Below are 24792 nucleotides of genomic sequence, written 5' to 3' on the forward strand. Positions count from 1 at the left end.
CAGGGCCTGGGTCGGCCCAGATGGCGGGTTTGGGGAGGGTCCCTGCAAAGGAGTCCGGTGAGTGTCGGGCTGCTTCTCCCTCAGTTTCCCCAGCTGTCACTCAGCCCCTCCAGGCAGGTACCATCGCCCACACCACTGTGCTCCCCCACTGTCCGGGGGCCCTGGGCTGAGGCAGGAGGTGTGGGGAGCACTCACCTGCCTGGACCTGGTCCCGTGGGCCCCGACACAGTCCTGGAAGAGAGGCCTGTGAGATGCATCCCCCTCACAGGGGAACTCCAGGCCTGGCTGGGCCCTGAGGGCTGCTCAGATCCAGGGCTGAGCACATCTCCCCTTCCCAGCGTGCTGCCCCCACGAAGCCCCCGAGTCCTGGGGTCTCAGACCTGGGAGAGGGGACCCAACCCTCCTCATTCTCTGAAGCTCACCCAGGCAGAGAAGGACCATGAGGGTGGGGGTTGGGGTGCTGCCTCCCATGGCCCTCAGCGGTGCAGACGATGTGAGCCCAGCAGGGCAGACAGATCAGGGGTCTTGACTACTTCTCCATCCGAATGACAGGCAGGGTTCCTCTCCTGGGCCCTCACAGGTAGGGAGCAACCCTCTGCAGGGTCTCTCTCTTCTTTCCCTGAGGACAGGCAACCGGGGATCTGTGAGTCTCCCCAGGCCCCACAGGCTCTCCTTCCCCTTTTTGGCAAACCCAGGCCCAGCAGGCAACCCAGACCCAGAGGAGGAGGCCAAGGACGCTGGGCGGGGCCTGGAGTCAGATCACTTTCAGTTCTAATTTCCTTCTGCCCATTGCTTACCCTTTTTTTAAATTTTATTTTTATATTCCCCATACAATTGCAACCCCCTTATTTTGACCCCAATCCCTCCCCTCCCCTACCCCCACCCCCCTTACAGTGTCTCTGTTTCATAGTATTTTGTTGATTTTGATTTTCACTTTCTTATAGTTATTCATTTTCCTGGTCCCTTATTTGGGTTTTCTAGATTCCTGCTATGAGTGAGACCATCCGGTATTTTTCTTTTTCTTTCTGGCTTATTTCGCTGAGCAGGATCCCTTCCAGCGCCATCCATGTTGCTGCAAATTGCATGTGTTGCTTCCCATTTTTTAAGTATATTTTCAGAGGCCGCCACCCTGTGAGTACAGTGGCGAGTGCCCTGGCCTCCTTCAGCCTTTACAGACGCTGCGTGGAGTTGGAAAGCTCTTCCTCTCCGGAGCTTCTCTAGATGCAAGTTTTCGTCTTTGATTCCTTCCCCAGACTTCCAACGTCCCTGAGCAGTGACGTGTTCAGAGAGTCCCTGGGGAGGCTGGCGGCCCCTGCCCTAGACTCACCACCTCTGGTTGTGACGACAGAAACATGCGCGTATGGTTGATAATTGGCAACAGTTTTAGAAATTGGCAGGAAAGCGAGGGCAGTGAGCATGAGTGATACCTGGACATCCAGCATCTGAGTCACGGGGTGCGGGACCTTCAAGAGAAGGGGAGACCAGGAGCTACAGGGTCCGCGCAGGTGTGGGGGGGGACAGCATCCTCTGCCAAGAAGCGGAGCATCCTAAGACCTGGGCCATCAGGTGGCTGGGCCTGCTCTCACAGGGCTGGCCTCCCTGGGAGCACACCTGGATTGTGTCTTTCAGGTAACAGGTCATCTTAAGTTGCGGTGCTAGCGAGCTGATGCCTGGTGGAGAAGGCCTCCCGTGAAGAGAATGGACGTCGGATGTCGTGGGGATGACAGAGTGATAGAATCTCAACATAACTCCAACCCCTAATCACGAGCGATCAGTAGCCTAGATGGTTCTGAGAATTTTCACGTAACCCCTATACGAATCCTACAGCACAAACCCTTCAAGCTGTGTGGGGGGAAGGCAAGAAGAGTCTCATTTTCATGGTCTGTGTGGTTTGGAAAGTCACTGCAGTGGTGAAATACTGGGAGAGGAGCCCCTGAGATGCCCAAGTGGGGTGATGGCAGGATGCGAGGGTGGGGCCACCTGGGGTCAGTGTGGGTTGTTCGAGGAGCTGCTTTCCTGGGGATGTTCTGACTCACTCAGCTGGACCATCAGCCACAAGCAACATCACATGAGATTCTTGGATCTTACTGGAGAAGGAAGAGGCCTGTGAGGGCTTGTGCAAGGATCACCGGCAGTAGATAAATTTGCTGCCGACAAGACAAAGCACCTGAGAAGAAGTGGGCCCTGCAGCAGGAGGCCCAGGTGGAGGCTGAGGTAGGGGTGCCTGAACCCCACCTGTGGCTGTGGGTGGGCCAGGCCTGGAAGGAGGACGGGTGGGCTGGGTGTTCCTGGCATGTGAGCCAGGAGGGGGAGGGGCTGGGGGCTCTTCCAGGAGCCTTGCTGACTTGGGGTGCCAGCAGGGCCCTCACAGGAAGAAGACCAAGGGGAGCAGAAAACTGGGGGATGTTGTAATCTGGTGCTGACCACAGGGCAGCCACCCCCCATTCCTGACCTGGTGCGCAGAGCTTCTCCACCCACTTCCTCCCTGACTTCCCAGAGTCTCAGCACCTCTGTCCACCTCATCGCCCAAAGCTCTGCCTCTTCGCATGCTCCTGCCTCTGCCCCTTCGACCCTTCGTCTGCCGTGAGTGCTCCGTTCGCACCTTGGGCACAAGTGCTAGCTGGGGACAGTTGCCGGTTTGGTGCGTTTCCTTGCATCCCTTCTCGCCATCTGAGGGCCTGGAGCTGCTGTCACTGTCGTGATGAGTCGTGCTATGTACGCGTTGGCAGAGGGGCTGGATTATTTGTAATTTCATTTCTGATTTTTTTTTCTCTTTGGATAAAATGTGATTCCAGTGACGTCACTGACAACATGTGATGCATGTGATGGGACACCCATGCACACTCCACAGCGACCTTCACCCACAGCCAATTTGTCACCCTCCCATCATAAAGGCAGCCCTCTGGTAGAGGCAGGTGTTCGCCAATCACTTCTGAGAAACATTTAATAATTAAAATTATAAAGAACTAATAGCTCAACATCCGCCAATCACGAAAAACAGATTAAAAATGGGCAGAGTGGGCATCCCTGGTGGTGCAAGGGGTTAAGACGCGACCTATGAAGCTGTCCGCAGCCTCTGCAGCACGAGTTCAATCCCTGGCCAAGGAGCTACCCACATGGCACAGCAGACCTCTCCTGACTCGCCCACTGCTCCCCTCAGCAGTGTACTTGGGTCAGGCTGCCTGTTCTGTTCCCTGCTTTCTCTGGTGAATTCTCACCCGCCCCCACACCTCCGGCCTGTACCCCAGCTCTCGTACACATAAATAAATAATAAGTCGAATACACACTTCAGCAAAGAACACATGGAAACGTACTCACCCTCGATTCTCAGGGAAATGCACAAGGAAATCGCAGCACGTTATCCCCGCAGGCACAAGCGGGAAACCTAAACATTGCTGGTAGGGATGGCAGACTGGCACCGTCACTGCTGGGAAGAGTATGGAGGGTCCTCAGAACATGTAAGAGCATGTCTTTGTTGATTGCTGAGTAATAGTCCATTGTGTATGCAGACACATCTTCTTGATCCAGTCATCTATTCTGGGGCATGCCAGTCACAGCAACATGGATGGAGCTGGAAGGGATCATGCTCAGTGACACAAGCCAGACAGAAAAAGAAAAATATCAGATGGTTTCACGTATAGGAGGAATGTAGAGGAACCACATAAGGGATCAAGAACAAGAAAGTAATTATAATACATGAAAAATCAAAATCAACAGGTAACTATAAATCAGAGACACTCTGCACGGGGGAGAAGGAAGAAGGATCAAAACAGAAGAGCACAAGGGACTATGGTGATGGGACCCGGGTGAACGGGGGGTGGGTTTTTCACAGGGGCTACACCTGAGAGGAGAAAGCATGCACTGTACAAAAATGAGGACTGATGTAAAACATATATTAAAAAAAACACTGAAGAGTAGAAGTATCGTAGGATCCGCTACCTCTCGGATAGGTTTTTACCCAAAGACATAAAAATGCTCTACAAAAATGTGTTCACTGCAGCACTTCCTGCAAGAGCTAAGATACGGCAACAGCCTGAATGCATTCAAGGGGAGGCTGAGCGAGAAGGTGTCGTAGGTGTACGCGGTGCGATACTACTCAGCTGCAACAACAACAAAATCCTGCAAATTGCACCAACATGGATGGACCTGGAGGGTATTTTGCTAAGTGCAAGTCTTCTCCTTGTGGTGGAGCCACATGATGTGGGATCTACTGTGGTACAAATGCTCCTGCAGTAACATCCTGTGGACTACAGGCGTGGGCTTGTGCTGCTAATTTCGAGAACTTGCTAATCTTGCACAACTGAAACTTACACCTAAAAGGAAAATTTCTAGGTCACACGGTGGTTCTGGCCTTGACTTTTCAGGAAGGGCCAAGCCGCAGTCCACAGCAGCCGACCCGTTTCACATCACCCCAGCCCAGCGCGTGGGTTCAGATTATTCCTCCAATCCCTCAACAGCACTGCTCACTTTCCCCAAATGATGACCCATCTAGGGGGTGTACCCTGCCAGTTACTGCTCTATCTTGTAGAATTATCTTCCCTTATTTGTAGGGTTTCACTTAAGAATATACACACTCCTAAATTATTCATGGTGTCTTCTTTGCAACTTCAGGAAGCGGAATAATCGTAAACACAGAGTTCTCTCAATGTTCTTACACCTCACCCATCCATCATTTTGGCCATTTGCAATTTTTGTTTATTTTCACCGACACAGAATTGTTGAATTTCTTCACAGAACACCACATTTCTATCTTCTATTTGATACTCCCATCTTCTATGTTGATTAATACTGTGGGCAGTGTTTTAATTAAAATTGGCTGATACTATCACTCTCAGTGTCCTTGTGGCTGGAGCTGGTCCATTCGTGCACGTCTCTGAGGCCTCCCTGGAGACCACAGCGCGCATCTGCACTTTAGCAAGGGGGGCCCAGGGCACCCGGTCAGCCTCCAGCCCCAGGGGCAATCACACGCGTTATCTCTTTGCCTCATGTCTGGACCAGCTAGAGGTAGAGCGTGACAGCAGTGACCCTGTGACATGAAGCAGGAATAATCCTGAGGGTAAGTACAAGGAGGCGGGGCCTGGGTGTGGCACCTCAGGTGTCCTCAGCTTGCAGTGTCCTGTGACCTCAATTCTGCAAACTTCCCCGATCTGCCTGGTGGCCCCGTCGCACCCCCCCAACCCCCGCACTACCTGGGGCACCTTGATGTTGGCGTGAAGGGAGAGGAGGCACCACAGAGACTCGTAAATCTTCAAACCTTCCTGTTCACAGGGGTCTCCAGGGGCGTCAGCCCGGAGCTGTCACCTCAGATAAAGGGTCTTGAGTCCCAAACCTACAGGGGGAGCCTGATAATAAAGGGGAGGTTGTGGGGGTCAGATGGGCTCAGGCACCGTCTAGATTTAGCTCCTCGGGATGGATCTTTGTGATGCCAGTTTGATGACGGACTAAACCAGATCTCGTGGTTCAGCTGGCATGTGGTGAGTAGAGAGGGAGAAACTGAGTCCCAGGAAGGCGCACTGAGCCTGACTGTGTGTGGGGCGAGGCCCCAGCCTTCTGGGTGGGATGAGGCCGATTCACAGAACAGGACAGGAGGGGAGCCATGGAGCTGACGCAGCGTGGTGGGGAGGGGAGTCCCGCGTTTAATGACAGGAGGGTCCAGACCTTCACCTGCTCACAGCAAGGACCCTCCACCTCCCAGGGACCCGCAGACAGTCCCGGCGCTGCCCAGACCAGCTTCTGGCCTCCGGGCACAGTCACCTCCAGGCTCATGGGCTCTGGCCGGGGCCTTGTCCCCTCCCGGGACCCCCTCCCGCCGCGTCTCGGGTCCTCCTGTGGCTGTGAAGTGCCTCCAAGAGCAGGACCCCCAGGGCCAGCAGGAGGAAGGCGGCCACGCCCAGGCGGAGGAGGTTCCCCAGCGTGTAGTCCTGGGGGCGCGGGGCTGGGCCTGGGGGAGAGAGACACGCAGGTCACACAGGGGACCAGGGCACCTCCCGTCAGGACACGGGGTGAACGTGGGGAGGGTCCTTCTCCATCCGACCAGCCCCTCCCTGCGGGGCTGCAGACTCCTCTGCCCTGGCAACCCTGGTCCGCGCGTCCTGGCCCTGACTCTCCCTCCCGGGTGGACACTCGCAGCCGCAGCCCCACGAGCAACGCGTCTGTCCTGACCGGCGGGGACACGAGAGGGACATGAGGCTGCGTGTCTGCCGCCTCAGCGTCGGGTCTGTGTGGCCCGTCTACGCGGGCCTCTGAGGGGGTCCCAGTGACGGTCCCGAGGGAGACGGGACGGAGCCGATTCCTGGCCAGAGGAGCCGAGAGGAGCCGGGACCCAGACGGGCGAGGCTCAGACTGCGGGACGGGCAGGTCCCTGGAAGGTCTTGGCAGCTCTTCACCAAGGAAAGAGCCACCTTTGTGAGATGTGGGGTGCAGGGGAGAGGGGGGCTGACTCTCTGGGGCTTCTGCCTTTGAGAGAGACCAGGGGGACAGGACAGACCGGGGAGAATCACCCGCTCCTCCTCTTCCCTCGTCTCCTCATCATTCTCTCTGTGTCTCTCTCTTTCTCTCTCATCCGCCTCTGCAAGCCCTCTACGTGGTCAGGAGAAAAGACTAATAATTTGACCTTTGCCTTCACACATCCTCCGCCCATCCATAGCAAACGAACAGAACCCGGAATCCAGCGTCTGTTCACACCCCGAAGGACACGGATCAGTGTTGTTACAAAACTGGGTGAACACAAGAAACGCTTTCCTGTGACCCGATTTTGAACAGTTTCGACAAAATAACTTTACAATTAAGGTCTGTCATTACAGATTCAGTGTACAATGTTTTCAATAAGCTTATGCATATTTCAGAAAATATAAATATATAAATAATCTACAAATGCTTGACATAACCGGAATTGAAATCATCTCACCCTAGTTCAAAACTAGTGGAAAAATAAAATAATTGTGTACCTTATGCGAATATTTTCACTAAGTGAGGAACGCCTAATATAATTTAAAATATATTTTATGTAATAAAACCCTGATGTCTCGGAATAACGAACTGAAGTGACAGGTGATCGTGTTACATATAGAAAAAATATTTTCAATATAGTTGCCTGAAAGTACTTTGGGCTGATCATAAAGGCGTTTTCATAAAATGACACAAAAGAACGGATGAATTTTCACACTGTCGTCGTGACACAGCATTAAAGAAAAATAAATTGGTGGAAAATCCAGAAATGAAGTTACAGTTCAATCTTGTCTCCCCTCCTCCCTGTCCCCTGTCTCTCTCCCTCCCTGGGGACCCTGAACCCCACCTCCTGTCCATCATACCCGGGGCTCCCCTATAAAAGCCTGTGCAGACCGGGAACCTGCGTAGTGAGGGGAGGACATCGCACACCACCACAGAGAGACCAGGGGTGCAGGGTGGGTCCTCCACACACACCTTCTCCACCCTGACCCCAGAGTCACTGTCACTCATAGCCTGTCTCTCTGGTCCAGGAGCCCCTGCCTCACCCACCCTCTCATGAGATTCTCTGAGAACAAAGACCCAACTCTTACGGTCCTTAGATGGGGCCAAGATGGGGACCCTCACCTGAGACCAGGAGCTCAAGGGGCTCACTGGGGAGTGACCACACCTGCGGGGTGCTCCTGTAGTAGCCATAGTACCTGAACAGCCATCTGTGACTGGGGGTCAAGGGGGCCACATGAAACAGGGCCTGAACCTGCCACTGGGGAGTCACTGTAAGTTCAGGGTCCAGGAGGAATTGGGTTCTCCTTCCTCAGTCAGACGGAACCTGTCAAATCCGCGGCCTGAGCCACACTGGAGGGTCACGTTTCCTCCTGAGGTCACCATAGGGCTCAGCAGGGCTGAGAGGCTGGGTTTGGAATAAGATCCTAGGAGAGGGGGAGAGTGTGTGTTAAATGGGGACACTCCCACCACATCCGCCAGCGCTGGGCTGTGAGAGAGGAGACATCCTGAGAGCAGACCCCCCCTCCCTGAGGGCACAGCCTGAGGCTGTACCCCAAGTGTGCTCTCACCTGTCAGCACCACCAGCTCCAGGGGGTCACTGCGCTCTGACCAGCCAGAAGGGGTGCCATAGTCACAGAGATATCTCCCTGCATAGTCCCCTGTCATGCGACGGATAAAGAACTGAACCTTGTCCCTGGGCTCCAGTGTCATCTTTCTCTCCCTGGGTGCTGAGCTTCCTTGTTTAGCAAGACGGAACTCCTGGGCCCCCGGGGCCCTCTGACACCAGATGGTCACTGGAATCCCCCAGGGGATCACAGAGCCTGGCTCAGACCAGAGGGTGGGTTTGGGCAGGGCCCCTGGAAGGAATCAGAGGTGGTCACAGACGTCCCCACACTAGATCCAGCCCCCAGCCCAGACCTTCCCAGATGTCCCCTCCATCACCCAGAGCTGCTGTCTCCACCCCAGCTGCCCAGGGGGGGCCCCTCCCCAGTGAGGAAGCGGGACCCGAGACACCTGGGCACAGACTCACCTGCCTGCTCTGGGGTCCCAAGGCCCACAATCAGCTCTGGAGGAGAGGCCAGTGTGAGGCCTGCCCCGAGTCCTGACAGAACCTCCTCCCGGAGCCTCCTGGTTCCTGGGTCCCCTGACCAGGCCTGGCCGTGGGTCCCTCCAGACCAGGGTGCCCCTCCCTCCTCACACCTCACCCAGGCAGAGCAGGGCTATTAGGCTGGGGGTCATGGCGTCTTCTCTGTGACCTGGCTGTGGGGATGGAGGGCCCAGGGTGCCGGCAGGATGGACAGACACACGGGTGGGGACACTGGTGGTTTGTTCCTTCCCACCCAGTGGGACACTCAGGGACACAGGGGAGACAGGGCCGCTCCTGCCTGAGTGTGGCTTCTCTGTTCACAGTCCCTCACCACTTCTCTCTTTTTCTTGCAGCAGCCTCCACCCCCACCTTCCCGGTGAGTCACTCCAGGCCCCTGGAGCTGGCTCCCCTCCCTTCCTGGGACTGTGTCCTAAAACTTAAGGGATGGGAAGTGGGTTAGAAACTGAGAAGTTTAAGAAAATTGCTGTTTAATTCAATGTTTGTCTACAACAACTCACTGTGTGAATTGAGCCAATTCATGATCAGGTTATTTTCCCATTTATCAATGTTATTTCATCGAAGCTGATTTTTGTCTCTTGAATCACCCACCTATGATCAAGTGTGGGTTTGTTTGATGAATAAAAATATAAGATTAACTCCACATACAATAATTAATTCAAAATGGATTAAAGATATAAGCACCAAAGCCATGAAACAAAAGAAAACATAGGGACACCCACCAGGACATCAGCCAGAGCAGGCCCCAGGGACACATCCCAGCAGCAAGGGAGATGGAAGCAGAGAAACCAGCGGGATGAAGTAAACCAGAAATTTGTGAATCTAAAAGAAAATCACAGAAGCAAACAAGAGCCTGCGGAATGGTGGATGATAGTTGCCAGCACATGTATCAGGGGTTAATCCCAAATAGAAACCGCAGTCAAAACAGGCAGATGGAATCTACCCAAAGGACACAAAAACCTTAATTCAAAAGGACACCTGCACCCCTGTGTTTATTGTAGCACTACTTACAACATCTAAGCTATGGAATCAACCCAAATGCCCAAAAATAGATGCCTGGATCAAGAGGAGGTGGCACATATACACCATGGAATATTACTCAGCCACCAAAAAGATAGACTCAGGCCATTTGCAGCAACATGGATGGCGCTGGAAGGGATCATGCTCAGCGAAATAAGCCAGAAGGAAACGGAAAAATACCAAATGGTTTCACTTATAGGAGGAAGGTATGGAACCAATTAAGGGATCACAAAAAAATAACAACAATAATCGAACAACAATACCAGAAGGCAACTGTGGGCAGGAGACATTCTGTGATGGAAATAAGGAAAACGCGTCAGGGCGGGGGGGGAGAAGGGCACAAGGGCCTATGGTGATGGTTCGTGGGTGGAGTGGTGGAGGGAATTTTATGGGGACTACACAGTGATGTAAAAGATAGGAATAAAAAATAAATATAAATTAATAAATTTTAAAACGTAAAAAAATGGGCAGATGCCTTGGTGGACATTTTTCTTCTATTTCTTTCATGTGAAGGATTTTTCATGGAGGTGGAGTTCGGGGCGGGGGGGATTTCAAGTAACAGTTTCCCAGCAAACTCCACATATCGCAGTGACTGCCAGGCTCGGCCTGACGCGCGGCGCTGAGGCCAGAAAGCGGCCCCAGGTCTGAGCCCTCCTGGGGGCACCACCGTCAAGACCCCAGAGGCAGCCCAGAGACGCCGAGAGACTCAGAATCAAACAGGCCCCATCACCCCCCCGGGGCAGGGCCAGGGCCGCGGGTGCCCCGCGGCGGCGCCAGCCCGGCCTACCCGCTGGGTCCCTCACCGGGCCTGGCAGCGGGCGGCGTCCTCGCGCTCTCCGCCGGGCGTCCCAGCACCGCGTCCACCCCGCCGCCCGCCTCCGACCTCGGCACCCCGCCGCGCCACGCCCGTCGCGCCACGCCCCGTCATGCCCCGCGCCACGCCGCGCCGCGCCGCGCCACCCACGTCACGCCGTTTGTCAGAGTGCGCATGCGCCGTGGGAGGGCTGCCCGGCCTGAAGCTTTTGACTTTTGCTGAACCCCCCGCCACCCGGGACCAGGAGGGCCCCCCCCGCGGCGCCAGCCCCGCGCCTCCTCCCAGTGTCTCTCCACGGCCCCGCCTGACGCTCAGTGACATTTCCTCAGGAGACCCTCACGGCCCCGCCTGCGAACACCTGCCCGGGATCCCCGATCATAAGGGAGACGCGGAGCAGCCACGGGGAGGCGCCACCGCAGCCTGGGGGCGCGGAGGCAGCAGGGGGTGGTGGGCCCGTGAGGAAGGAGCTTTCCCCGCTGTGGCGGCGATGCAAGAGCTGCCGCCGCCGCTGGAAATGCGCGGGGAGTTCTTAAGGAGATAAAATTGGCCTCCCTGGTGGTGCAAGGGGTAAGAAACAGCCTCTGAAGCTACCCTCAGCCGGTGCAGAACGAGTTCCAGCCCCTGCCGGCCAGGGAGCTGCCCACATGGCGCGGCAGACCTCGCCTGGCTCCCCGCTGCCCCCCTCAGCAGTGGGTTTCTGTCCGTCTGCCTGTGCTGCTCCCCCCCCCCCGTCTATGGTGAATCCTCTCACCCCCCGCACCTCTGGCCTGTACCCCAGTTCTTGTGTGCATAAATAAATTAATTTTTAAACACACGAACGCGCGCGCGCACACACACACACACACAAAGTACAGAGGAAAAAAAATCTTGTCCATAGTGAAAAAAAGGTGCTGTTCACTGAGGGACAGTGGGAAAAGAAGGGGTGGAGGCGTGAGCGGGCATTGACTCAGGTGGTTGGTGGAGGAGAGAGGGATGTGTGCACAGGGGGAAGAGTAGATGCACCCCCAAAGTTATCATAATGAGATGAGGCATGTCGGTCCACAGAGGACCGTGTGGTCAGATAAACTACAGTGTTGACAGCGTCACTGAATGAAGAGAAACACAAGCTCCCCTTCATACACTGCTATAAACTATCTCATTAGGTCAAAATAGCAAAGCGCATAGTAGGACAGCACATGTGTGAAAAATAGGGGAGGGAGAGGGTCCTCAAGAATGTCCTCCTGGATCGCAGTTGCCTCAGCCCCATGATCCTTGATTTGTCTGTGAGAATAAGAAGCCACCGTGGTGTTTGCCTCTGCAAAGGGCCGCTGGGTGACGGGGAAAAGCAGACAGACCTTTCATGGAGTAACCGAACTTGTACAGAGTCCAAGCACATAGACCTGTACAAAATCTAAGCACAAATTAAAGCTTAAAATACTGGCGAATTATTTAAAGATGAGCATGGAATCTTCCACTATTTTTTCAATAACAAAATGGAGAAATTTTCTGGACTAGGGTTGATTTTGTTTGATGATTTTAATTCTCAGAGTTGATTTTGTTTGATGATTTTAATTATGTAGTTAATTTGTCTTTCAAAGGTCATAATGATTCATGGGTCTGCCTCTGGGTCCTCTGGGCCCCCCTCCCGCAGCATCTTGGGTCCTTCTGTGCCTGTGAAGAGCCTCCAAGAGCAGGACCCCAAGGACCAGCAGTAAGAAGGCGGCCACGCCCAGGCGGATGAGGTTCCCCAGCGTATAGTCCTGGGGGCACCGGGCTAGGCATGGGGGAGAAAGACGTCACAGTTCACACAAATGACCGGGGACCTCCTGTCAGGACACGGGATGAACGTGGGGAGGGTCCTTCTCCATCCGACCTGCCCCTCCCTGCAGGGCTGCAGACTCCTCTGCCCCTGGCTATCATCCACTGGGGCCCTGTGCTCTCTAATGCTGCCCCAGGGGACACCGCTCTGGCTCCAGGCTCCTGGACTGGCGGGAAGGCCTGTCCCCCTGTCCCCTGTGCCCGCCTTCTCCTTTAGCGAGACCTGAAGTACCTCCTCTCCGTCTCATCACTCGCAGCCCCTCAGAGACTCCAGGGGACGGAGCGCCCACACCACGGCGAGCACTCTGCCCTCCCTGACCCCATGTCCAGCTAAGACCCCTTCGCATCTGCAGACCCAACAGCACACGGACATTTCATGTGTATCTGTGTCCCACGTAGAAGACCTAACTAAACCTCTTGGCCAACCGTCAAGAGAGACCATAGGAACACTCTGCAGACGAGGAGCTGGGCTCAGAGGAACGGGGCATGCCCAGGCCTGGCCGGGAGGCGCAGGGAGAACATGCACCCTGCAGTGTGACCCCCGCCCCAGCTTGTTTTTGGTGACTTTGACCTTTTTCCTGTGATAGGACAGGCTGCGCACACAGGCTGCAGGGAAGGCCACGCATCACATGTCCCCGCTCTGCTCATCCCGACAGCTCCCCGTGAGTCAGACCTGAGGGCTGGGCAGGTTCTCCTCCGTGACAAGGGGAGACGTGGAGGCCAGAGTCCGGGGAGGCTTCCAGCATCTCCATCAGGGAGACTGGAAATAACTGGTGGAACCCAAGCCCCACCTCAGAGAGCAAGGCCGGGCAGCATCCTCCCTGCTAAGGCCCCTGACCTCCCCCAGGGAAGACCTCTATCCCCCACTGAGCAAGACCCCAGTGACTCACAAGCTTGGGTCCAAGAGTCGGGGGGCTGTGCTCCCCAGAAGATCCTGGGAAAAGACAAGAGGGTGGAGGGGCTGGAGCTTCCCCGAGACCCAGAATCTGTTCAGACTCCTCTTGTGTCTGCCCTTGATCCCCAAGGTCCCCTCTGACGCCGAGGGAACTCCTGGTGATGGATGGTCAAGGGGAGAAGTGGGAACACACTTGTGTCCCCCAACCTTCTGAGGGTGGGCCAGTCAGGGTGACCCTCCTTGGAACCCTCTCACTCATAGGCAGGAAGGGGTCACCTGGACAGTACCATGAGCAGAGGGGACAGAGCTGGGGACCTTCACCTGAGACCAGGAGCTCCAGGGGCTCACTGGGAAGTGATCACTCCTGCGGGGTGCTCCTGTAGTAGCCATAGCACCTGAACAGCCACCGGTGACTGAGGGTCACGGGGCCCACAGGGAACAAGACCTGGAACTGCCCATTGGGGAGTCGGTGTGAGTCCAGGGTCCAGGAGGAATTGAGTTCTCCTTCCTCAGTCAGACGGAACCTGTCAAATCCATGGCCTGAGACACACTGGAGGGTCACGTTCCCTCCTGAGGCCACCACAGGGCTCGGCAGGGCGGAGAGGCTGGGTTTCCTGTAGGTATGTAGGAAAGGGGGAGACAGTGTGTTAAATGGGGACACTCCCACCACATCCCTCAGGGCTGCACCATGAGAGGGGAGACACCCTGAAAGCAGACCCCCCTCCCTGAGGGCACCGCCTGAGGCTGGACCCAGAGTGTGCTCTCACCTGTCACCACCAGCTCCAGGGGGTCACTGTGCTCCGACCAGCCAGCAGAGGTAAGATAGTAACAGTGATATCTCCCTGCAGAGTCCTCTGTCAGGTGTGGGATGGGCAACTGGGACCTGTCCCCGGGCTCCAGTGTCATCCGTCTGTCCCAAGATGCTGAGCTTCCCTCTCTATACACCCAGAACTCCTGGGCCCCCCAGGCTCCCTGACACCAGATGGTCACAGGATCCCCCCAGGTGATCACAGAGCCTGGCTCGGCACAGAGGGTGGGTTTGGGCAGGGCCCCTGGAAGGAATCAGAGGTGGTCACAGGCGTCCCCACCCCAGTTCCCAGCCCCCAGCCCAGACCCTCCCAGACGTCCCCTCCATCACCCCAGACCTGCTGTCTCCACCCCCAGCTGCCCAGGGGTGCGCCCTCCCCAGTGAGGAGGCGGGACCCGGGACACCTGGGCACAGACTCACCTGCCTGCTCTGGGGTACCGGGGCCCAACTCAGCCCTGGAAGAGAGTCCAGTGAGAGGCCTGCCCCGAGTCCTGACAGAACCTCCTCCCGGAGCCTCCCGGGTCCTGGGTCCCCTGACAGACCAGGCCTGGCCGTGGGGTCCCTCCAGACCAGGGTGCCCCTCCCTCCTCACACCTCACCCAGGCAGAGCAGGGCCATGAGGCTGGGGGTCATGGCGTCCTCTCTGTGAGCTGGCTGTGGGGATGGAGGGCCCAGGGTGCCGGCAGGATGGACACATGGGTGGGGACACTCGGGTTGGTCCTCCTGTTGTGGGTTTGTCACATCGCGTCCCTACAGGAAGGGGAACTGCCCCACGAGGCTGACTCTTGTTTCCTCAGGGCAGGGCTGGGCTGAGAGTGGATGTGGGGATGTTCTGACCACACCTGAGGCTTCGCTGCCCACGAGTTGCTGTCCCCACCTGACTCTTGTTCTTACCGTCTACATGCACCTGCCCCAGGGCCACGTCTCAGACAGACTCACACTCGTGCCAGCAGACCACCCAGCGCCCCCCAGACCCCTGGTTAATCACACCTGAAGTCCCTCCTGCCCTGGGGGGGGAGACACAGGCCCAGGTTCCGAGGACCGGACCCGCCATCCCCACAGGCCCCTGCCCTGCTGCCGACGCCTCGGACACTCCCTGCCCCGTCTCCAGTAAACCACTCTGTTCTCCAGGGGTGCTCTGCGGGCCCCACTCCAGGTTGTGGCTAGGGGCGCCTCCCCAGGAGGGAGCTCCTGTCCCGTGGTCACGCCTGCCCAGGCCGAGCCTCCGTCTCCCAGCCCAGGAGCGGCCGCAGCTGACTCACGAGGAGATGCGTCCTCTGCAGAAACGGCGTCGTGTGGCCGAGCAGCGCCAGTGTCCCCACGAGGCTTGTCTGTGCCCCCCCCCAAGGGCTCGGGAAGGGCCTCATCCACACTCACGACCCGAACAGCCCCGGAGCTTGGGTCCTGCCACTCTGCCTGTGCAGTGGCTGCTCCGGGTCGGGCCACTCAGCCCCGCAGCCGTCCAGGCTCAGGGAGGGGGCCGGGGCGGCCAAGGTACTGCTGTCCCCAGATTCCAAGCCTGCTCAGGGGAGCTTGGAGAGTCTCCTTAGGAGGAAGCTCTGGTCACAGGGAGTTTCCCCAGGCGTGGGGCGTCTTCACCACTCAGGCTGCTGCAGCCCAGGGGTTCTGAGGCAGCAAGAACCTGAAGTTGGGGAGATTCTCTTTCCCAAGCCCCCTGATCAGCTGCTACTTCTGTTTTGGGGAGCCAGGATCTACTGTGTTGTGGGGTGAGGCGTCAGCGGGCGAGAGGGATCCACACCTCAGCCTGGATCACAGTGCCCAGTGCCCATGCAGGTTAGGGTGTGGGGACGCTGCTGATACTGACAGCCCGAGGCAGCCAGAGCCCCCAGCCTCGTGGAGCCCTGGGGAGAAACCCTCCACCCCGCACAGGCTCCTGCAGGAGGGGCCTGGGTGCCTCTCACAGGGACTCCTCAGCCCACAGGAACCCACATCGAAACCACCCCCACAGCGGAGCACACTCAGCTCCAGCTCTGGCCACCTCTGCGCTGGCCCAGCAGGGAGCGGCAGGGGGTGTGGGGGCTCCTCCAGGGACTTAACCCTGGGATCCAGGAATCCTGTGATCCTGTGCTAGGAGAGGCCCTGTGGGGCCTGCAACTCTGCCTGCCACCCGGTCTCCTTCTCACACGTTGGAAGCCACAGCCGTTTTTGAGGAGTCTGTGCCTCTGAGGTCCTGGACTAGAGAAGCAACTGCAGGTGGTCCAGGGACCCCAGCGGGTCTCCACGGCACCCCCTGAAGCTCCCACTCTGGCTGCAGACGCCTGTAGTGTGGGGTCTCCAGAGAAAATGGACATGGAACTCTGGCCCAGGCTCAGGCCCCGAGGGCAGGGCAGAAATGCCCACAGGAGGCCGCGGGGCTCACTCAGAAATGCCCACAGGAGGCTCGCCAGGGCAGAAGGCTGAGGTGTTGCATGACGGCCGCAGCCCCTGCCGGCTGGAGGGCCTGTGCTCAGTCTCAGCCCCCCATCCTCAGCCTCCGGTGCACTGTTCACACGGCACATGGGGGAGGCGCGGAACACAGACGTCCCTCCTCGCAGAGACACGGCTCCCCAGAGAGTGCCCCTCTGCCCGAGGCTGGCTGGGAATCCCCACTCTGTGGCTCCCTTTTCAGAGCAGGTGTCAGGTGTGGAGCTGCCACTCCTGGTGATCCCCACGCCGGCTGGTGGAGATCTCCACGGTGGCCCGTGCCCAACCAGCCTGTCCTGGACCCGCACCTACCCCCAGACCCCTTCTCCAGGGCCCTGGCTGTCTCCCCGCACCCATCCACCCCTTCAGGCCTGGGAACCCTCCTCTGATCCTGTTTCGCGCCAGCTGCGGGCACTGTCTAGATCTTGCGCCAGGGAGGGCAGGGAGGGTGTCTCAGGTGTGTTAGGGTTTTAGAGAGAGACAGAACAAGTTAGAAAAGAGGGTGTCCCATCCACCATGAGCTCGTCTCTCATGGTCGAGTTGGCAGCACGACGCACTCTCGCTGCAGCTCCCGGCAGACAAGCAGCGAGTGTTGGCGCGGCAAGTCCTTTCCCGACGGCAGCGGTGAGAATTCACCCTCCGATCCGCGCGGGAGGGAAGAGTCTGCGCACAGGGACAGGACAGCGCGGCCCAGAAGGCCGGTGGGGCGGTCCTAGAGGAGACAGTTGCTGACTGGGTGTCACCCTGAAAATAGCTGTGATAAGTGATGAGTTAACAGCACCCCAGGGCCAAGGCACAGTAGGAAGAACGGTGAAGGCTGGTGGTAAGAGCCCAACATGGTAACAACAAAATAGGACTCCGTTTCCTCCCCCCCGAAACAGGGCAGGGCAGGGCCTGAGTTTCAGAATCACGAGGATTTTCCTGCCCGACCCGGGCCGCGTGGAGGCGGAGTGGACGGAGCTGGGCGGCCACCGCGGGAAGAGGACACGGTGGGCGGCGCCGCCCCCGCTCTGAGGCCGCACCCCGCGAGCTGGCAGCAGGCAGGACAGCTCCTTCCAAGGGCTGCTCTCCAGGGTCCCACACAGGACCTGTGACTTCTCCTTTTTCAGAAAGCGCGGGCCATTAACCCCAGTTCTGGATCCTGGCGCCCCCCAACCCCCTTAGCCGGGTGAGCTCTTGTAGCTCTGGTCAGGATCCCGCGGGTTAGTGGGGGACAGAATGAGCTGGGACAGGAGGACTTTCACACTCTCAAACCTCCTAATTTCAACTGCTACTCCGAGGCTGGGAACGCGCTGAAGAGCAATTGTGTTGTCTGAGCGGGGCGGACGGGCTGCTTGGGGGGTTGAGTTGCAGGGAAGGGGGCTGGAGTCCTGTCTGGACCTATGTCCGGCACAGAAGGCCTGTCCACACAGGAAGTCCGTGCCTCCCTCCTGGGTCTCCATGTGTGTCCTTGACATGTGAAATCTCTCACAGCTCCAGCAGGTCTGTCCTCCAGTGGCCCTGCGTTCTTGACACCTTTTAGGGTTCTGGTTCTTCTAGGGGGTGAACCGCATCCACTGGAGGCTGAACTGTCCGGTGGCCTCGGCTGACATTTCGGCTCACCTGCTCACATGGAGCCTGAAGCCTGAGGCCCTGGTCTGCTCTGGAGCTGCTGAGGCCCAGGGACACAACCCCGGGGGCAGCAGCCAGCACAGAGCAGGGGCCAGAGAGGGGTCCTGGACTTGGAAGGGATGGCCCAGGGCTGTGGAGGGTCACAGCCCAAGGAAGAGGTTGCCTAGGAGAGCTCAGGCAGAGCCCCGTCTTTGGGAAGGACTTGGGGCCTGGGCTCAGCCAGGAGCGGTCTGATGGGGCTCAAGGATCTGCAGTCAGTGGTGTGACCTCCTGGGATGGGTGGGGCCCAACTCCAGGGCATAGACCTGAGGCTTCTCTGACCTCATGCTCAAGGCCCTGTGGTGACTTTGTTCAGGGAGGAGACAATCAGGCTCAGGCACCTGCACCCCTGCAGACACGAGGCCAATGTGCTTTATGATTCTGGCCTGAACCCCACCTCTGCCTGGTGCAGGCCTAGTGCCCCAGCCCCACCTGGCACCTCTGAGACCTAAGCGCCCAGACCCAGCCAGTGCCCAGGGACAGCACTGGGAGTGCCTGCAGGTCTGGACCCATGACTGCCGGGCATCAATCAACCCAAATGCCCAAAAATAAATGCCTGGATCAAGAGGAGGTGGCACATATACACGATGGAATATTACTCAGCCACCAAAAAGATAAACTCAGGCCATGTGCAGCAACATGGATGGCGCTGGAAGGGATCATGCTCAGCGAAATAAGCCAGAAGGAAAAGGAAAAATACCAAATGGTTTCACTTATAGGAGGAATGTATGGAACCAATGAAGGGATCAAGAAAAAATAATAACAATAATCGAACAACAAAACCAGCAGGCACCTGTGGGCAGGAGACATTCTGTGATGGAAAGAAGGAAAATGCGTCAGGGCGGGGCGGAGAAGGGCACAAGGGCCTATGGTGGTGGTTCGTGGGTGGAGTGGTGGAGGGAATTTTATGGGACTGCACAGTGATGTCAAAGATAGGAATAAAAAATAAATATAAATTAATAAATTTAAAAACGTAAAAAAATGGGCAGATGCCTTGGTAGACATTTTTCTTCTATTTCTTTCATGTGAAGGATTTTTCATGGAGGTGGAGTTCGGGGCGGGGGGGGTTTCAAGTAACAGTTTCCCAGCAAACTCCACATATCGCAGTGACTGCCAGGCTCGGCCTGACGCGCGGCGCTGAGGCCAGAAAGCGGCCCCAGGTCTGAGCCCTCCTGGGGGCACCACCGTCAAGACCCCAGAGGCAGCCCAGAGACGCCGAGAGACTCAGAATCAAACAGGCCCCATCACCCCCCCGGGGCAGGGCCAGGGCCGCGGGTGCCCCGCGGCGGCGCCAGCCCGGCCTACCCGCTGGGTCCCTCACCGGGCCTGGCAGCGGGCGGCGTCCTCGCGCTCTCCGCCGGGCGTCCCAGCACCGCGTCCACCCCGCCGCCCGCCTCCGACCTCGGCACCCCGCCGCGCCACGCCCGTCGCGCCACGCCCCGTCATGCCCCGCGCCACGCCGCGCCGCGCCGCGCCACCCACGTCACGCCGCTTGTCAGAGTGCGCATGCGCCGTGGGAGGGCTGCCCGGCCTGAAGCTTTTACTTTTGCTGAACCCCCCGCCACCCGGGACCAGGAGGGCCCCCCCCGCGGCGCCAGCCCCGCGCCTGCTCCCAGTGTCTCTCCACGGCCCCGCCTGACGCTCAGTGACATTTCCTCAGGAGACCCTCACGGCCCCGCCTGCGAACACCTGCCCGGGATCCCCGATCATAAGGGAGACGCGGAGCAGCCACGGGGAGGCGCCACCGCAGCCTGGGGGCGCGGAGGCAGCAGGGGGTGGTGGGCCCGTGAGGAAGGAGCTTTCCCCGCTGTGGCGGCGATGCAAGAGCTGCCGCCGCCGCTGGAGATGCGCGGGGAGTTCTTAAGGAGATAAAATTGGCCTCCCTGGTGGTGCAAGGGGTAAGAAACAGCCTCTGAAGCTACCCTCAGCCATGGCAGAACGAGTTCCAGCCCCTGCCGGCCAGGGAGCTGCCCACATGGCGCGGCAGACCTCGCCTGGCTCCCCGCTGCCCCCCTCAGCAGTGGGTTTCTGTCCCTCGGCCTGTGCTGCTCCCCACCCTGTCTATGGTGAATCCTCTCACCCCCCCCCCCGCACCTCTGGCCTGTACCCCAGTTCTTGTGTGCATAAATAAATTAATTTTTAAACACACGAACGCGCGCGCGCACACACACACACACACACACAAAGTACAGAGGAAAAAAAATCTTGTCCATAGTGAAAAAAAGGTGCTGTTCACTGAGGGACAGTGGGAAAAGAAGGGGTGGAGGCGTGGGCGGGCACTGGCTCAGGTGGTTGGTGGAGGAGAGAGGGATGTGTGCACAGGGGGAAGAGTAGATGCACCCACAAAGTTATCATAATGAGATGAGGCATGTCGGTCCACAGAGGACCGTGTGGTCAGATAAACTACAGTGGTGACAGCGTCACTGAATGAAGAGAAACACAAGCTCCCCTTCATACACTGCTATAAACTATCTCATTAGGTCAAAATAGCAAAGCGCATAGTATGACAGCACGTGTGTGAAAAACAGGGGAGGGAGAGAGTCCTCAAGAATGTCCTCCTGGATCGCAGGTGCCTCAGCCCCGTGATCCTTGATTTGTCTGTGAGGATAAGAAGCCACCGTGGTGTTTGCCTCTGCAAAGGGCCGCTGGGTGACGGGGAAAAGCAGACAGACCTTTCATGGAGTAACCGAACTTGTACAGAGTCCAAGCACATAGACCTGTACAAAATCTAAGCACAAATTAAAGCTTAAAATACTGGCTAATTATTTAAAGATGAGCATGGAATCTTCCACTATTTTTTCAATAACAAAATGGAGAAATTTTCTGGACTAGGGTTGATTTTGTTTGATGATTTTAATTCTCAGAGTTGATTTTGTTTGATGATTTTAATTATGTAGTTAATTTGTCTTTCAAAGGTCATAATGATTCATGGGTCCGCCTCTGGGTCCTCTGGGCCCCCCTCCCGCAGCATCTTGGGTCCTTCTGTGCCTGTGAAGAGCCTCCAAGAGCAGGACCCCCAGGACCAGCAGTAAGAAGGCGGCCACGCCCAGGCGGATGAGGTTCCCCAGCGTATAGTCCTGGGGGCACCGGGCTAGGCATGGGGGAGAAAGACGTCACAGTTCACACAAATGACCGGGGACCTCCTGTCAGGACACGGGATGAACGTGGGGAGGGTCCTTCTCCATCTGACCTGCCCCTCCCTGCACGGCTGTAGACTCCTCTGCCCCTGGCTATCATCCACTGGGGCCCTGTGCTCTCTAATGCTGCCCCAGGGGACACCGCTCTGGCTCCAGGCTCCTGGACTGGCGGGAAGGCCTGTCCCCCTGTCCCCTGTGCCCGCCTTCTCCTTTAGCGAGACCTGAAGTACCTCCTCTCCGTCTCATCACTCGCAGCCCCTCAGAGACTCCAGGGGACGGAGCGCCCACACCACGGCGAGCACTCTGCCCTCCCTGACCCCATGTCCAGCTAAGACCCCTTCGCATCTGCAGACCCAACAGCACACGGACATTTCATGTGTATCTGTGTCCCACGTAGAAGACCTAACTAAACCTCTTGGCAAACCGTCAAGAGAGACCATAAGAACACTCCGCAAACAAGGAGCTGGGCTCAGAGGAACAGGGCATGCCCAGGCCTGGCCGGGAGGCGCAGGGAGAACATGCACCCTGCAGTGTGACCCCCGCCCCAGCTTGTTTTTGGTGACTTTGACCTTTTTCCTGTGATAGGACAGGCTGCGCACACAGGCTGCAGGGAAGGCCACGCATCACATGTCCCCGCTCTGCTCATCCCGACAGCTCCCCGTGAGTCAGACCTGAGGGCTGGGCAGGTTCTCCTCCGTGACAAGGGGAGACGTGGAGGCCAGAGTCCGGGGAGGCTTCCAGCATCTCCATCAGGGAGACTGGAAATAACTGGTGGACCCCAAGCCCCACCTCAGAGAGCAAGGCCGGGCAGCATCCTCCCTGCTAAGGCCCCTGACCTCCCCCAGGGAAGACCTCTATCCCCCACTGAGCAAGACCCCAGTGACTCACAAGCTTGGGTCCAAGAGTCGGGGGGCTGTGCTCCCCAGAAGATCCTGGGAAAAGACAAGAGGGTGGAGGGGCTGGAGCTTCCCCGAGACCCAGAATCTGTTCAGACTCCTCTTGTGTCTACCCTTGATCCCCAAGGTCCCCTCTGACGCCGAGGGAACTCCTGGTGATGGATGGTCAAGGGGAGAAGTGGGAACACACTTGTGTCCCCCAACCTTCTGAGGGTGGGCCAGTCAGGGTGACCCTCCTTGGAACCCTCTCACTCATAGGCAGGAAGGGGTCACCTGGACAGTACCATGAGCAGAGGGGACAGAGCTGGGGACCTTCACCTGAGACCAGGAGCTCCAGGGGCTCACTGGGAAGTGATCACTCCTGCGGGGTGCTCCTGTAGTAGCCATAGCACCTGAACAGCCACCGGTGACTGAGGGTCACGGGGCCCACAGGGAACAAGACCTGGAACTGCCCATTGGGGAGTTGCTGTGAGTCCAGGGTCCAGGAGGAATTGAGTTCTCCTTCCTCAGTCAGACGGAACCTGTCAAATCCATGGCCTGAGACACACTGGAGGGTCACGTTCCCTCCTGAGGCCACCACAGGGCTCGGCAGGGCTGAGAGGCTGGGTTTCCTGTAGGTATGTAGGAAAGGGGGAGACAGTGTGTTAAATGGGGACACTCCCACCACATCCCTCAGGGCTGCACCATGAGAGGGGAGACACCCTGAAAGCAGACCCCCCTCCCTGAGGGCACCGCCTGAGGCTGGACCCAGAGTGTGCTCTCACCTGTCACCACCAGCTCCAGGGGGTCACTGTGCTCTGACCAGCCAGCAGAGGTAAGATAGTCACAGTGATATCTCCCTGCAGAGTCCTCTGTCAGGTGTGGGATTGGCAACTGGGACCTGTCCCCGGGCTCCAGTGTCATCCGTCTGTCCCAAGATGCTGAGCTTCCCTCTCTATACACCCAGAACTCCTGGGCCCCCCAGGCTCCCTGACACCAGATGGTCACAGGATCCCCCCAGGTGATCACAGAGCCTGGCTCAGCCCAGAGGGTGGGTTTGGGCAGGGCCCCTGGAAGGAATCAGAGGTGGTCACAGGCGTCCCCACCCCAGTTCCCAGCCCCCAGCCCAGACCCTCCCAGACGTCCCCTCCATCACCCCAGACCTGCTGTCTCCAACCCAGCTGCCCAGGGGTGCCCCCTCCCCAGTGAGGAGGCGGGACCCGGGACACCTGGGCACAGACTCACCTGCCTGCTCTGGGGTCCCGTGGCCCACACACAGCCCTGGAAGAGAGTCCAGTGAGAGGCCTGCCCCGAGTCCTGACAGAACCTCCTCCCGGAGCCTCCCGGGTCCTGGGTCCCCTGACAGACCAGGCCTGGCCGTGGGGTCCCTCCAGACCAGGGTGCCCCTCCCTCCTCACACCTCACCCAGGCAGAGCAGGGCCATGAGGCTGGGGGTCATGGCGTCCTCTCTGTGAGCTGGCTGTGGGGATGGAGGGCCCAGGGAGCCGGCAGGATGGACACATGGGTGGGGACACTCGGGTTGGTCCACCTGTTGTGGGTTTGTCACATCGAGTCCCTACAGGAAGGGGAACTGCCCCACGAGGCTGACTCTTGTTTCCTCAGGGCAGGGCTGGGCTGAGAGTGGATGTGGGGATGTTCTGACCACACCTGAGGCTTCGCTGCCCACGAGTTGCTGTCCCCACCTGACTCCTGTTCTTACCGTCTGCATGCACCTGCCCCAGGGCCACGTCTCAGACAGACTCACACTCGTGCCAGCAGACCACCCAGCGCCCCCCAGGCCCCCGGTTAATCACACCTGAAGTCCCTCCTGCCCTGGGGGGGGAGACACAGGCCCAGGTTCCGAGGACCGGACCCGCCATCCCCACAGGCCCCTGCCCTGCTGCTGACGCCTCGGACACTCCCTGCCCCGTCTCCAGTAAACCACTCTGTTCTCCAGGGGTGCTCTGCGGGCCCCACTCCAGGTTGTGGCTAGGGGCGCCTCCCCAGGAGGGAGCTCCTGTCCCATGGTCACGTCTGCCCACGGCCGAGCCTCCGTCTCCCAGCCCAGGAGCGGCCGCAGCTGACTCACGAGGAGATGCGTCCTCTGCAGAAACGGCGTCGTGTGGCCGAGCAGCGCCAGTGTCCCCACGAGGCTTGTCTGTGCCCCCCCCCAAGGGCTCGGGAAGGGCCTCATCCACACTCACGACCCGAACAGCCCCGGAGCTTGGGTCCTGCCGCTCTGCCCGTGCTGTGACCGCTCCGGGTCGGGCCACTCAGCCCCGCAGCCGTCCAGGCTCAGGGAGGGGGCCGGGGCGGCCAAGGTACTGCTGTCCCCAGATTCCAAGCCTGCTCAGGGGAGCTTGGAGAGTCTCCTTAGGAGGAGGCTCTGGTCACAGGGAGTTTCCCCAGGCGTGGGGCGTCTTCACCACTCAGGCTGCTGCAGCCCAGGGGTTCTGAGGCAGCAAGAACCTGAAGTTGGGGAGATTCTCTTTCCCAAGCCCCCTGATCAGCTGCTACTTCTGTTTTGGGGAGCCAGGATCTACTGTGTTGTGGGGTGAGGCATCAGCGGGCGAGAGGGATCCACACCTCAGCCTGGATCACAGTGCCCAGTGCCCATGCAGGTGAGGGTGTGGGGACGCTGCTGATACTGACAGCCCGAGGCAGCCAGAGCCCCCAGCCTCGTGGAGCCCTGGGGAGAAACCCTCCACCCCGCACAGGCTCCTGCAGGAGGGGCCTGGGTGCCTCTCACAGGGACTCCTCAGCCCACAGGAACCCACATCGAAACCACCCCCACAGCGGAGCACACTCAGCTCCAGCT

General features: G+C 58.2%; 2 protein-coding genes and 1 pseudogene across 3 annotated transcripts in view; 1 reads left to right on the plus strand and 2 right to left on the minus strand.

The window, feature by feature from the left end:
* Positions 1–24792, plus strand: part of LOC311186160 (leukocyte immunoglobulin-like receptor subfamily A member 5) — a 100444-nt pseudogene that overhangs the window by 52832 nt on the left and 22820 nt on the right. The gene's annotated exons all lie outside the window — the stretch shown is intronic.
* Positions 13439–14521, minus strand: LOC311186710 (leukocyte immunoglobulin-like receptor subfamily A member 6; the record flags this gene model as incomplete). The annotated part of the gene is made up of 3 exons (XM_084257860.1): positions 13439–13704; positions 13848–14132; positions 14488–14521. 3 exons carry the CDS (start codon positions 14519–14521, stop codon positions 13439–13441), a joined length of 585 nt encoding a protein of 194 aa, XP_084113986.1.
* LOC311186711 (leukocyte immunoglobulin-like receptor subfamily A member 6) lies at positions 22351–23433 on the minus strand (the record flags this gene model as incomplete). Its single annotated transcript, XM_084257861.1, has 3 exons — positions 22351–22616; positions 22760–23044; positions 23400–23433. 3 exons carry the CDS (start codon positions 23431–23433, stop codon positions 22351–22353), a joined length of 585 nt encoding a protein of 194 aa, XP_084113987.1.

The sequence above is a fragment of the Talpa europaea genome (assembly GCF_964194135.1).
Source record: "Talpa europaea genome assembly, chromosome: 16".
Taxonomy (NCBI): Eukaryota; Metazoa; Chordata; class Mammalia; order Eulipotyphla; family Talpidae; genus Talpa; species Talpa europaea.